The sequence below is a fragment of the Chironomus tepperi genome, unplaced genomic scaffold (assembly GCF_022539635.2).
Source record: "Chironomus tepperi strain 1889 unplaced genomic scaffold, CSIRO-AGI_Ctep_v1 contig_176, whole genome shotgun sequence".
NCBI lineage: Eukaryota > Metazoa > Arthropoda > Insecta > Diptera > Chironomidae > Chironomus > Chironomus tepperi.
The window spans coordinates 552,908-566,593 of NW_027226298.1; the positions used below are offsets into that span (position 1 = coordinate 552,908).

The following is a 13,686-nucleotide window of genomic DNA, read 5'->3' on the forward strand; positions in this document are numbered from 1 at the left end:
ATCCACGCCACAGTTTTTAATTGTGACTCGTTTTATTAATGTTAAAGTCGGAAGCAAATTGTGTCAGAATAATATCTTTGCAATTATAATCCTATGAATTTGTAATTACGACATAGCAGGAATTTAATTTATTTCAATTAATTTCCGACCAACCGAAAAAAGTACCACAAAAAAAATTTATAATGCACTTTTTGATTCTGCTATAATTGTGTGTGAGAAAGGCACCCCCCACCAGGCAGACCATTGGTGTAAAAATAATTGCCATTGATTGAAGTGTGTTTTATTAACATTATTATAATTTTTCATCAATTTTACGAAAAATAGCCCGTAAAATAATTTAAATATATTTTCATACACAACAACAGCGATTTTTTATTTCCCTTTTATTGCGTAATGACAATGAGGTATGTAAAGAAGAAATTACTGAAGTCGGAAAGAAATGTTTATGACTTATTTTTTGCATGAATGGACGAAAAAATCCAAATGCTCAATATACGTACAAGCTATGGGTCTTTCCCATCATAATTAAATGCTATATTTATAAAACTTTTAAGTATAAAATTGCGTGCGCCAAGCTTTAAGTAACAATAAATACAAGAAATGAAATTTCTCACATTTCAATGTGCATAATTTTTATTTAATATTTTTATATTTTTAAGCATGGCTTGATTGTCGCTAATTTGGTCATTTTGTCTATAGTACTGACTGATTTCGAAGCTTTTATCTAAATATTTGTCTAATTGCCGAACTTATCATGTCAAACTGACAGAAGTTCTAGAAGGTTAGAGCCGGTTTTATACGTTCTAGTAGGAAGTAAAAGTATGTCAAATTGCATCACTATTTAGAACATAGGAAGCTTCTAGATTCAGCATCAGCACAACAAACAAGTTTTTAAATTATCTAGTATAGTTTCAATTTGAAGCAGATGAATAGTAATTACTGATTTTAAATACCAAGTATTGCATACTTTACGGAAATAGTAAAGAATTTGACAATAAGTAGATTATGTCTAGATTTGCGGGATTTTATAAAATAACTGACGAAACAAAAAAAGGAGCGAAGAAAAAATGCGCCTTAAAATTGCATCACAGATGCATTCTTTACTTGCCACAATTTTAAAGCCATTAACGGAGATGAAAATTGAGTATGAAGATGAGATTAAAATCACAAAAAAAGATTGTTTCTCTTTACCTTATTACGACAAATGCAGATATAATTACTCAATAAATCTTCAGTGGTCGTGTGACATTTTGTGCATGCATATGTCGACGAGCTTGAAGACATTTTCTCATTCTTCCTACTTATGCTGCCTTTGTTATTATTATTCATAGCTGTCATCATGAAATCTGTTTCATCTTCATCAAAATATGAATTATTCCAAAAGAGAGTTCCATCATATCCAAATTTCATGTGTGGCTGATGCTTCTTAACTTGTTTAGTATTTGCATTGCACAAATCACGAAGTTTCTTAAACATTTCTGAAAATTCCGGAGACGAGGAACGACCTTGTGAACTTGCATCATAATATCCATCGTCTTTATCAGAGTCTGATGATGATGAAGTATCGGGCGATGTTGATGAAATTGTCGAGAATGATGCACTGGGAGTTGGAGACGATGCATTGTCATTTCCAATGACATAAATTTTTACACTATTTTCTTCGTTCTTTATCTTATTGTTTACATCAATCTTGTTATTGAACTTCGGTTGTGGATTATTTTTAACTTTTATATTCTTATCCCAATTCGTCGGTGTCATGACTTTCTCACTATTCAGCTCTATAATGTTCTTGTTTTTCTCATTGTTATTAAATTTTCCATCATTACAGTCATTGTTATTGACCACAAAGCAGGAATCATTGATTTTTATTGTTGTTTTATTGTTATTATTGTTATTGTTGTTATTTGCCTTCGAGTGCTGCACTTCTTTTTCATGATTTGTAGAAGAACAATCACTATTAATGATTAATACGTCATGGCATGATGATGGTGAGAAATTGTTTTTTGTATCATTTACAATAATATTGCTCTTTCCATTAACACTTATATTAGTTTTATTCACAGTTATTTCATTATTCCTTAATATGCAATTATTATTACTATTAGTGCTGCTCGAGTTCTTCATCATGTCTTCAAATTTCTTAATAAAGTTCTCATCGAACTTACTTCTTCGCTCATTGACCATTGGAACAGATGGTGATGGTGGTGAATTATGGTTTGTATGATGTGAAATTGGGCAATTGGATAGCTTACAATTCTTAAATCCACATGACGATGGTTTTGATATTGGCGACTTAATGCTTAAATCCGTTGATGATCTGTGGTATTTTTTCATATTTTCACGACATAAATTCCCTCTGTCGCCAACGACTATACTGTCGTCTCTTACAACTTTATGAATTTTATATTTGTCATTGTTATCAATATTAGATTTCAAGGCTGATCCTATTGTCACCTGACTTTGCTTTGCATTCTCAAATAATTGATTAATTCGCTTCACATCGTGATTTGTCTTGCTGCTTTTGTTGATGGCTGTAAGGTCGCCTATTGATTTTGATGTTGTTAGCTTTTGTTGCGGCTTTAATCGACAATTTTGCCGTTTCAATAAAACTTCGCTACAACTACTTGCTCCACTTATATTGCCACTACCTTCACTCTTACTCGATCTAAACTGAGATGATGATTTTTTACTTGATTCTTGCTTCTTCTGCTTTGATTCAAATAGTTTCAATTTTGATTCCGTTTTTGCATTATCACGATATTCCCAACTTCGTGAATTCTCAAATCCCCTCATGTCGATATCACTGTTCAAATCAATATCATCTATATCATCATCATCATCGTCATCATCATCATCAATATTTCGATTAACATTACTATTGCTGTTATTATTCTTCAATATAGGTTGAGGATTTGATATGTGATTTAATCTCCCATATAGCTTTGTATCTACATATTTCTCATAGCTTTTGTTATCAAAATAATATTGTATAGTCTCAAATTTGCTGCTGTTGTTCTTCTTACTGTCAAAAATCAAATATTTCTTTTTACCCTCTTTTGATTTTTGTGCATCCTGAATGGCAGCATCTACAGAGCTTTTATTATTGTCACTTACATATTTAAGTTTTCCATTTAAAATATCTTTTGATGTGCCAAATATTGAATGCTTCTGTTTATAAACCAAATATTTATCTGTCAATTTTGACGATGCTTTTTCACTCGCTGACTCAGGTGCATTTATTGTGACTTTTAATGCAGATTTAGCTGTTGGCTTTCCATCATTCGATGATGCTGGACATTTGCATTTTGCATTTTTTATTGGAGGTGGGGGTGGTGGACATTTTGGCTTTGGTTTCGATTTAACTTTTCCTACATATTCCATCGGTAATAATTTCATTTCCGGAATATCAGTTTTCGTGTAGTCATTGAAATCATCTTCAATAAAATCACTCTGATGTTCAGTGGTTTGATTTTTACTCCCATTATTGGATATGATGGAAGTAGTAGCAGTTGCAGCACTTTTCGAATTATTATTATTATTGCTATTATTGCTGCCATTGCCAATGATACAGTTAGGTCCGAATAGACGAGCATTTCTAAACACTGGTTTATTACAATTACCATTCGATTGATTTCCCAGCATTTTGTTCCTTTTATTAATCTTAATTGAATTGAATTGAATTGTATAGAATTTTTTCTTCTAACACTTCTTGCTTTCTTTAGATTGGCGTAATTGTTTAACGCTTCATTGGTAATGTAATTCCAAGTTTTATGTATATTACTATTATTATTCTTATTCTTATTTTGGATTTTTTATTGCACACACAGTTTCTATCTTTTCATCATTTATTACTTTTTTCCTTTTACTTATCTTCTTTTTTTATGTATTTTTTCTGAGTTCTAAAAATTAATATTTTTGGGAAAGTTTCTAATCATATCTTTTAGCCTCTACGATATATTGCACTTTGCCGTTATAGAATTTTCACAATTTTTTTCTACTTTTTAAGTATCTTTTACTGATTCATTATCACAACCTTGGATCTTTAATCGTTCATTAATCCGAATTAATTACGACATGATATCTGAATATATGAATTTAATATGTTGAAAGCATCTTAATGAGCTTTAAGTTATTCAATTTTTACTTCCCAGCTTCTTTAAGATAAGTGCTCTCTCTTCTTCTTATTTTACATTTTTACACTTTATGCTCATGCCAAGCCATATCATCTCGCCAAAAAACACACTGTTCATATAAAATCTCACTAGCATATCTTGCATTACAAACTGCTTTTTTACATTTAATTTCACTTTTTATTTGTTCACAATGAAGATGACTTTGTGGCTAGAGAAAAATTTTCCATTATATTAATAATTTTTTTTTTACATGAAATTTTCCCGCAAAATATTTATTTTTTGCTTTGTTATGCTGCGAACAAATATCCAAAGCATTGGATGGTGTGATATTCTTCTTTTATTCTCTACAACTTTTGGGCTTTTGCCTTTATTCGGGGCGATAAAAATGAAAAAGTTCGCGTGTGAAAAACTTCTCCTTCAATTCCATTTATTTTCATTATTTTGCATTTTTGGTTGATTTTTTGTGCACCCATAAAGGTAGCACAAAACATTATTTATATCCATTCTAAATTGTGTCCTTTGCTCAAGTCATTGTTCATTATATTTTGTTATTTATATCTTTTTGCACAAAAATTAACTTCTTTTTTATTGTTCAATTGGCCGTCAATTGGTGTTAACATTAGAATAGATTCAAACTGTTGTATACTTTTTAACGTTTCTTTAATTGCTTTTCGTTCACGAAATGTTCCAAAAAATTATGTACAGTAAAAAAATAGTTTTTTTTTTTGAGAAAAAAATATACGCGAACAGCAAACGCGCGCGTCTTACAATAACGAGAATTCAATCCGAAATGATGCAGAAAGAAAAGAAAAGAGGCTCAGCCAGCAACTTTAACATTGACTCGCGCGAGAAAAAAAAATAACTTGTAAGAAAAGAGCATAGCTTGTACGCTTTGGCCTCTATCATAGATTCGCTTCATACTGTGCTGTATCTTTAATTGAAATTTTGCGAGCAATTTAATGTATTTGTGGTCTGAAGATTTGTTCATTCTTCTCTATTTCTCTTCCTCTCTCTCACTGTTCATTACAAACTTGATAGCTAATTTTCTTTTAATTAACTTAATCTCAGCTCTTGCTCACACCGCAATCACTTTACACCGGCCACAAAGTCAGATCTTCTTCAAATAAATGTGCAAGAAGAAGAAGTAGAAAAAAAATAATATTTTTGCTTTTAGCAGCAAAATATGGAGAAGAAAATACAGTTTATTTCATTATAATCTTTTTTTATATTATTTTTATGCTCTTTGCTTCAATATTGGATGTTTATATCAGACTACCGACAACTCATTTCTTGTTATAATACCTTTCCAAAAATTCGACATTTACTGACTGACCCTTTACAAAGAAATTTTCAAAAATTCGACAATTTTTTCGAAAATTTGAATTTCATTTGACAGTTTTTGGATAGGTAACACTTAGGTACTTTTTTTGATTGAAAATTCTCGAAAAACTTTTTTAATTTTTGAAAAACCTTTCCTTCCACTGTATTAGGACAGTACTGAAGTGTTTAAACCAAAATTTAGCAAATTTATACTTTATTAATTAGGTTTATGCACTCTTGTTCACTGTTTTTAAGTATAAACTTTTTTGGCCACTTGACTATAACTTTTTTTAGAAACAATATTTTTGCATTCTGTTTTCTGTTATTACTAGTTACTACTATTACCTTTATTATTATGTATAATATATGTATAGAACTTAATCATAGTGGCTACTGGAGTGCCTTAAATGTGGCCTACCTAAGCCTGTTTTTTAGTCAAAAATCATTTCCAAACTTTTTAAAATTGATATATTTTGCACAAAATAAATGTAAATATTTAATATCAATCAAAAAAAGTCAATAAAAAAGTTTCATATCTGAGAATTGATAGACTACCTAAGTGTTACCTATGAAGGCCCCTAAAGTTGCAGAAAGTTTACAAAATGGGATTTTTTGAGTTTTGAGATTCAAAACTATCATATTTTGACCTAAAAAACATAAAAACATTATATTATTTAAATTCTGAGTGGTAGTATTAGAAATGACTTTTTTGAAAATTTCTTTGTAAAGGGTCAGTCACAAACAGGGTCCGTTTTCACGACCAAGACTACTTCCAACTATTAAGTATTACATATTGTTGGAAAGGTATTATAACAAGCTATACTAAACAAGAAACAGAACTGAAAAATATTTAGTCATGTAAAAGTTATAGCAGTTTGAGTGATGAGAAAAAGGGTCAAGTCGTCAAATAGCATATGTACCTCTATCTCGGTGAATTTTGAACTTTTTGTAAAAATTTCTTTACTAATCGTTCTTAAATGGCTAAATGCATACAAAAATATAAAAAAACTATTTTCAACCGATATTTTCCAAATTTATCTCAGAAATATTAGTTTTGAGAAAAAAATTCGTCCAAAACTTAAAATGCAATAACTTTTGCTCCCCAGTACTTATTGTAAAGGTTTTAACGGTTTTGAAAACTAGAAAGTAAGTACTTTAAGCTAGTATAGCTCCGTATGGGGGAAATCGACCTAAAAATGTTAGTTCCGGACGCCTGAAACTTTTTTTTCCTGGTATTTTCATACATTTTCTAAAGCCCTGCCACTAAAACCCAGTATATATAAACTTTCCAAAGTATGAAATTAAAGCTCTTATATAGTACAATTAGGAACCGAAAACCGTTTTTCAATATCTTTTAATTAAATATGGAATTTCCCGAGTCAAACAGGATGTGAAAAAATCTGTTTTTTCACTACTTTTCAACTTTAAACAGCTCCAGAATCGACCAAACAGCACCAAATGACCTGAAATTTGGCATGCAAGTCTATTGCTATATGTACTACAAGAAAATAATACCCACTAGGTGTAATTCAAAAAAGTCCAAAAAACAAAGTGAATGTCCCTTTTTTTTTCATTTTGCCCCATAGTGGCTCTTGCACACACCGCAATCACTTTACACCGGCCACAAAGTCAGATCTTCTTCAAATAAATGTGCAAGAAGAAGAAGTAGAAAAAATAATATTTTTGCTTTTAACAGCAAAATATGGAGAAGAAAATACAGTTTATTTCATTATAATCTTTTTTTATATTATTTTTATGCTCTTTGCTTCAATATTGGATGTTTATATGTACATATACAATCTACTAAATTTGCAACCTCTTACAAACTGTTATAATTTGCTTGAGCATTCATCAGAAAATTTAATTTTCAAGAAGCACTCATCTTGTTGGGGTGATTTACTTTGTGATGTCCATTACATGGCGGTAATGCAGTTAGGAAGGCTTTTGACACTTTGTAAGAAGTATTACGTATGACCATAAAAACATAAGCATCAAAATATTATATTATTTGGAATTTGACAGCTGCAGAATTCATCTAGTTCCCTTTCTTTAGCTGCTAATGACTTTTTGGACTTAATACAGCAAAACAACAAAAGTAGGAAGCTTCACATTATTTACAAACGATCCCATTTGTGAAAATTGAACGAGAAAGAAAAATCGTATTTAAATTCATGAATTCTCATGATTTGAAAGTTCATGTGAGGTTAGCTGAGGTATCACATCCAGTAGTAGATACAATAATAGTAATCATAACTATACCAGAGGCCTATTAACGGTGAATTAATGAATATGAATAGAAATAATCATTTCTTTTTTTGTGTCTATGCGCTAATTAGTCCATAATTTGTTATCATTTCCATTCTTCTTTCGGCATATGTGAATGCTGTACCCTTTCTTCTCTTGTCTTGACTTGATTAATATTTTCGACCATAAAAGAAGGAAATAACAAAGATCAGATTATGTAATTTACATTGATTTCGGCTATGTGTATCTATCCATAAGATCATTTGCTAATTGTGAACTTACAATAGTTTAAGTCGCTTTCCTATCGGCAAATCCAAAAAATTTTTGCACGCTTTTGATAAATTGAATTTTTTTTTGTGCCTGTTAATAAACAAGGGACGTTTACGTAATGCGTACATTAAATTATTATTATATTGTGATTGTTGCCAAAATAAGAAACTCTCACTTTAATTGCCTGGCTGACAACAGTGTCTGATTCGAGACGGAGGGAAAAAAGGCGAAAGAGGAAAGTCCATAAAAGGTGATTAAATTAATTCAGGTGGCATCCTATCATTGCCGATTATACAATTTTAAATTATAAAAGATTGTATGTGCACCTTCTTAGCTCGTTAACGTCGTGACAAATGTGACACAGAATAAGCATCAGTATGAGAGCATTTTATTTAGGAAGAGATGAGCATGAGAATGGTAAATTCATAGTACATACACGTGCAAGAAATTTATGATAGTTGAACCTATTCATAGAATAATAATAAGCAATTTATAATTGCCGGTCTACAAAATTCCAACGTGTTTAAATGTATCGTATGTATTTACATGTAGTCATGGATATACACAGAGAGAATATGATTCTGACATTTGGCCGTAATCTCTTTAAATTTCATTTCATCAAATGCCAAACGTACAATGGTCAGTGCCGTTGAAAACAGTAAAGTTATACATATTACATCCAAATCATGTGAATGAGCAAATAAATGGCTTGAGTTTGAGCATCTAGAGCAGGAAAATTCACTAATGCTGGAAGAATTGTAATGAAAAGCAATTTTGACGAGCTGGAAAATGTGTGAAACGAATTTTAAACACCAACTTAGAAAGAGCGGTCCACAGAGAGATTAGAAGCTTTATTTGTATAATCGTATCGTACGTTACGCTTCAAATAATTTTGTCCAATGACCGAAATATTTAGGTTGTTTTATTTTTCTCTTTCTTCTTCTTTCTTTTGATTTTTATTTTACTCGAAAAATAAAGCACAAAATTAAAATTGAAAAGGCAGAGCCATTAATAAATGATGTTTATTTTTTTGGATATGAAGTTGGGTTAGCTGTGAGTTTAAAATATGTTTTTTAAGCTTCTAAACATTTTTTATGTTTAAATTGTTTAATATGCTACTGCTGTAAACTCATTTGACCCATACGGTTGCCGGAATGTATTCTGTGATATACTGACTACTGTATAGTGATTGATGATTGGTATATAAACGTATGATACTGACAAAATGCTCAACAAAATGCTCAGACACTAAAACACAGCGCAAACAGCAATCAGCTTCAGTTTTTGATAGCCATATCTTGACCATAACTTAAAATACTCCCATAATGTTAATCTTCTTTCACTACCATTAAAGATTTTCTTCAAATTTAATGCAAATTTCTATAATTTTTCACAACACCATGTCTATGGTATGCTTTCAATTGAAAGTAAAGGATTTTCGAGGAATTTTGATACAGAAAAGTAATAATAAAAGAAAGAATTCGTCATGCTTGTTTATGTGGTCTTTTTAGATTGCATTGGATTATCTCACGTAAAATTTGTCATTAAATTTATAATCAGCTGTCATAATTGAAAGTGAAAAGGTATCTCTTCCCATACAATTCATTTCGCAAACAGTGTAAAAAATAAGGTATTGTTGAAATACAGAAAAAGAAATAAAATATGAATTGTGATGAATAATGCAATAAAGCAGGCTTAGCATCATATCTTTAATAATATTCCCATGACATGAGAGAGCAATTGTGTACATATTATACATCATAGAATTCATAAATAAAAAACAAATTTTCATACAGTCAAGTCTGTGTGTGGTTGACTGTAGATATGCACCTGTTAAAAAATAACTTTTACTTCAACATAGGCAGAAGCAGCAACGAAAATTAAGACAGAAAAGAGAAATATATTGCATTTCTTAGATAATTGCGGCAATCGTTCACATAATTATGTTCCTTATATTATCTCTAAAGTTATGAGCTCATCATCAGAATTAAATTCATTGTTGTTCTCCAAAAAAGTTCTCACAACGCATTTATCTTCCATATTAAAAGCGAAAGTACTTAAATATCCATCATTTATGATGTTTATGTTCATAATTTAATGAAGCATGATTCTGTTACTTTTGAGAATTTGCTACCTAAATATATATTTATGGAAATAACTTGAACTTTAAAATGAAAAGTGATAAAAATGCAAAAATCTTTAAAGCTTTTAATTTATTTCCGAAGATTAATTACTTCCAAAAAATAAAAATTTCTAAACTTTCATCTTAAACATAGTTTTTTTGTACTCGATACATCCGTGGCCGCAAGAAGAAGCTCAATTAATGTTAATAGTCATTAAAAATGAAGTAAAGTAAATTGAAAATAATGCACAAGAAGAAGACTGTACAAAAAAAAAATATTTTCCAATCGACATTGAAAATTCATTAAGTAAAGTTTCGCGTGCTCATAAATATCCAACGTTTCTCATGACTTTTAAAATCGTAAGTGCTCGCACATATGTAATCCAATTGTATTATCAGAAAATCGAAATCGAAATTGAAATTTTTTAAGCATCAGTGTTGTTATCAAGTTGGTTGAGACTAGTCTTTAAGAAATTTGATTCATTCTTTTATGTGACATAGCTTGTCATGTCTGATTTGGACAATAAATTATGATTTAGATTCTGGCATCTAGGATGATACATAGATACACTGTCAAGGGTTAGGCATACAGATACTTAAATGTTCTTGAGCTAAGGTTATCACAGGCTAGTATGGGTGTATCTGGTATGGGACCATATTATAATAATAATAATATTGTATGAGACTAAACTCTCTGAATCCTTTAGATCAATCTATATCTATATCTATGTAGGATCAAGAATACTATTTTCGAATAAAGGTTTCGAATAAATTTAGGCTCTCATTTCGATCTTATATTGACGTGATAGTATCAGGTCTGTTCTATCATATTCTTTTCAACATTAAGAAGCCAGTTAATGACTTAATGTTGCCTAATTGTAACATGGTCTTCTCAGGTACCCCTAACAAGCACTCAAGTGTTCATCTTAATATATACCAACTCTGTTAAGCTCTAAAGAGACTAAAGTCAATTGAAATAGAAAGAAGTGATAACTTAATTGTTTTATTGTAATATTGTAATTGAGTTAATTGCAAGACAATAATTGGTCACCACAAAAAAAAAGTATTTAAGTTTATAAGAATGAAGATCAGCTAATTAATAAACTAGAGAGTTCGAGAGTTGAGATTCACTATAATTAATGAAGATTTTTTCGATATTTCATTCATGAATTTTTCGAGTGAGATCGCTCTACTAATAGAAATGAAATAAATTTTATTCAGCCTCATCAGTGAAAGCAGATGAGAGATGAATCGTTTTGTTTCATTTATTAAATGTACTCTAAATATCTTTAAAGTCATGTAAGAAGAAGAAGATTTATGTAGTACTTGATGAAATCAATCTAAAAATAATAATACATAAATACTTAACAGCATCAATGAAAAATTGATTTTGACCTGCATTGGATCTGTTGGAATATTAATATTGTTTATGGCTCATTCGTTTCATGATATTACTATGGATATTATGCTCATTTATTTCTGTTAAATTGTATTTTTATGAAAGCACAGCAGTTGGATCATCATCACGTATTAATCGATAATTTTTTATACACGGTTAAATTAAGATCATTGATAAGAGCTGAAAATTTTGATAAAAATCTGCACAATAATCATTATATTAATTATTATTTAGAGAAGCATTAACAGTTCCAACAATCGATGAGTAAACTAACTTTTACTTTACATTCAAGGTGAGTTTAAATATCATTAAATACTGGATTCAAAGATGCATAGGCTGCAAAAAATTGCTTAGCTTTTTCAACCGCACTAAGTGCGCAAAAGAAGAAGGAATAAAAAATTATTGATAATTTGACCGACTTTTGGATCAACGACATCGCGCAGAAAAATTAACGTTATACGATAAAGTTGTTAACATGAAACAAAAACTGTTAAGAGAAAAGAAAGAAAAACAAGAGAGAGAATCTGCTTTTGGATGCTGTTGTGGCTGCTGCCGTTTGACCATGAATAGATAAATTTTAATTCAAAAATATATATGTAAATTACACCCGCTGTGACAGATTTCGAATATCGACAGAATTAATATGAAATAAATTCCGGAAATTGTTTGTGGATCGGAAGTGTAGGCCAATTTTTATTCGCATGGTTGGAGTTATCATTCCTGTCAATATCACTAGAAACTGTTTGACATTAATTTTGATATATCTAATAGCCTATTCCTAAAATTGAAAATGTGTTCCTGTCTCTCTATTTAACAAACTTAATGGGAATATATTAAGTTACATTTATCGTTATAATCAACCTTATACATGTTCATGTTGAGATGAATCATGAGCAATTTGCCTTCTCATTTTTCACACAGCAACATTCCTTGAATATCCTGGTGATGAATTAATTTAATAAATTTTACTTGTGATAAAATGCATGATGAATTAAATTTTTTGGGTGTATTGTACGTTGTAATTAATGCTGGATTGATATCTTTTTCAATGTCAGTCATCAGAAGGTTGCTCATTAGCATTGCAATTCATCAGAGGAGAATAGCAGGGTGTCTTAAATACCATCATACTTTAATTTAAGATTTGCTTACTTTAAGATGTGAGGTCCTGCATTTTCTGCCAAATTATGTCCTTTGGCACACTACTGAGTACAATGACGTCACAAGGATCGTTTACAATTGCAATCGTTTAAAATCTAAATTGGTGTCCAATTTGATTTTGGTTTGTGGCGTCACAATTTTCATATTATTGTACAAAATATATTTCAAATTAATCATATAATATTTAAAAAACAGTGGTGGATAACCTGTGTGCCTCGGCACTTTGCTGTATCATGAAAATGCAATAGTAATAACCGTAGAGCAAATGTAGTTTCGGTTGAAGTTTTCACCAAGCTGTGCCGAGTAAAATAAAAGGTTGTCCACCACTGTTCTAAACTTCCATAAATTCACACTAAAATGCGCTTATAATAATTCATATTCATTGGATATTTTTCATTATTTTGAGTCATTGACTCGTGGAACAATTAGGATTTACATAACGCATCAATTAAATATAAACTATTTTATTGCAAATTCATCAATAAAAGTGTTAACAAACAAAAAATTATAAATTGAAAATGAGGAAGGTATTAAACTAAATTGCTCGATGCATTTGATGATTAAGCTCAATTTAGCATCTAAAAATTTTTGAGGCCAATTGTTCCTCATATGTGGTAGAGTATATTGTAATATAATAATAAATTCATTGTGCCTAAACGATCTAGTAATAAATTGAATTCTATTCGCCAAAAAATTATGTCTGTACCATTAATAAATTACGGAACGAGACTTTATTGTGATATCAACTAAATTATGCTGCTATTGATGCTTCTCATTATGAGTTTCATAAAAGAAAAATGATTGAAAAACTTCAATTGTCTCTAAATTTATCATTTTATGTGAAGAGTTTGTTTTTTGTTATGTCTGAAGATGATGTTTTATTCAGTTTTTTTTTTGGAATCAAGTAAGATGAAAAGAAATAAAGCAGTTGGTAATCTTTTTAAGTATACAAAATCGTTTATAGAGTTATTTTTCTTCAACAATCCATTCTTTGAATGGGAAATAATCAGTTCAATAAAGTAATTTTGGGGTATAATTTG

At 30.1% G+C, this 13,686-nt stretch overlaps 2 protein-coding genes across 7 annotated transcripts in view; both read right to left on the reverse strand.

The window, feature by feature from the left end:
- The window catches only part of LOC139089176 (guanine nucleotide exchange factor DBS), a 43,548-nt gene that overhangs the window by 15,305 nt on the left and 14,557 nt on the right, over window positions 1-13,686 (reverse strand). The gene's annotated exons all lie outside the window — the stretch shown is intronic.
- Window positions 17-3,642, reverse strand: LOC139089269 (putative uncharacterized protein DDB_G0286333). The gene is made up of 2 exons (XM_070638746.1): window positions 1,192-3,642; window positions 17-91 (listed from the first exon to the last, which is right to left on the reverse strand). The coding sequence occupies exons 1-2, from the start codon at window positions 3,640-3,642 to the stop codon at window positions 17-19; spliced, it is 2,526 nt and encodes an 841-aa protein (XP_070494847.1).

What these genes read in the sequence shown, in the direction of transcription:
- LOC139089269 (XM_070638746.1), bottom strand. Translation starts at nt 3,642, where the DNA reads ATGCTGGGAAATCAATCGAATGGTAATTGTAATAAACCAGTGTTTAGA. An exon ending in TCTGCATTTGTCGTAATAAG is followed by an intron (nt 92 to 1,191) that starts GTAAAGAGAAAC and finishes ACAAATTCATAG; the next exon opens with GATTATAATTGCAAAGATAT.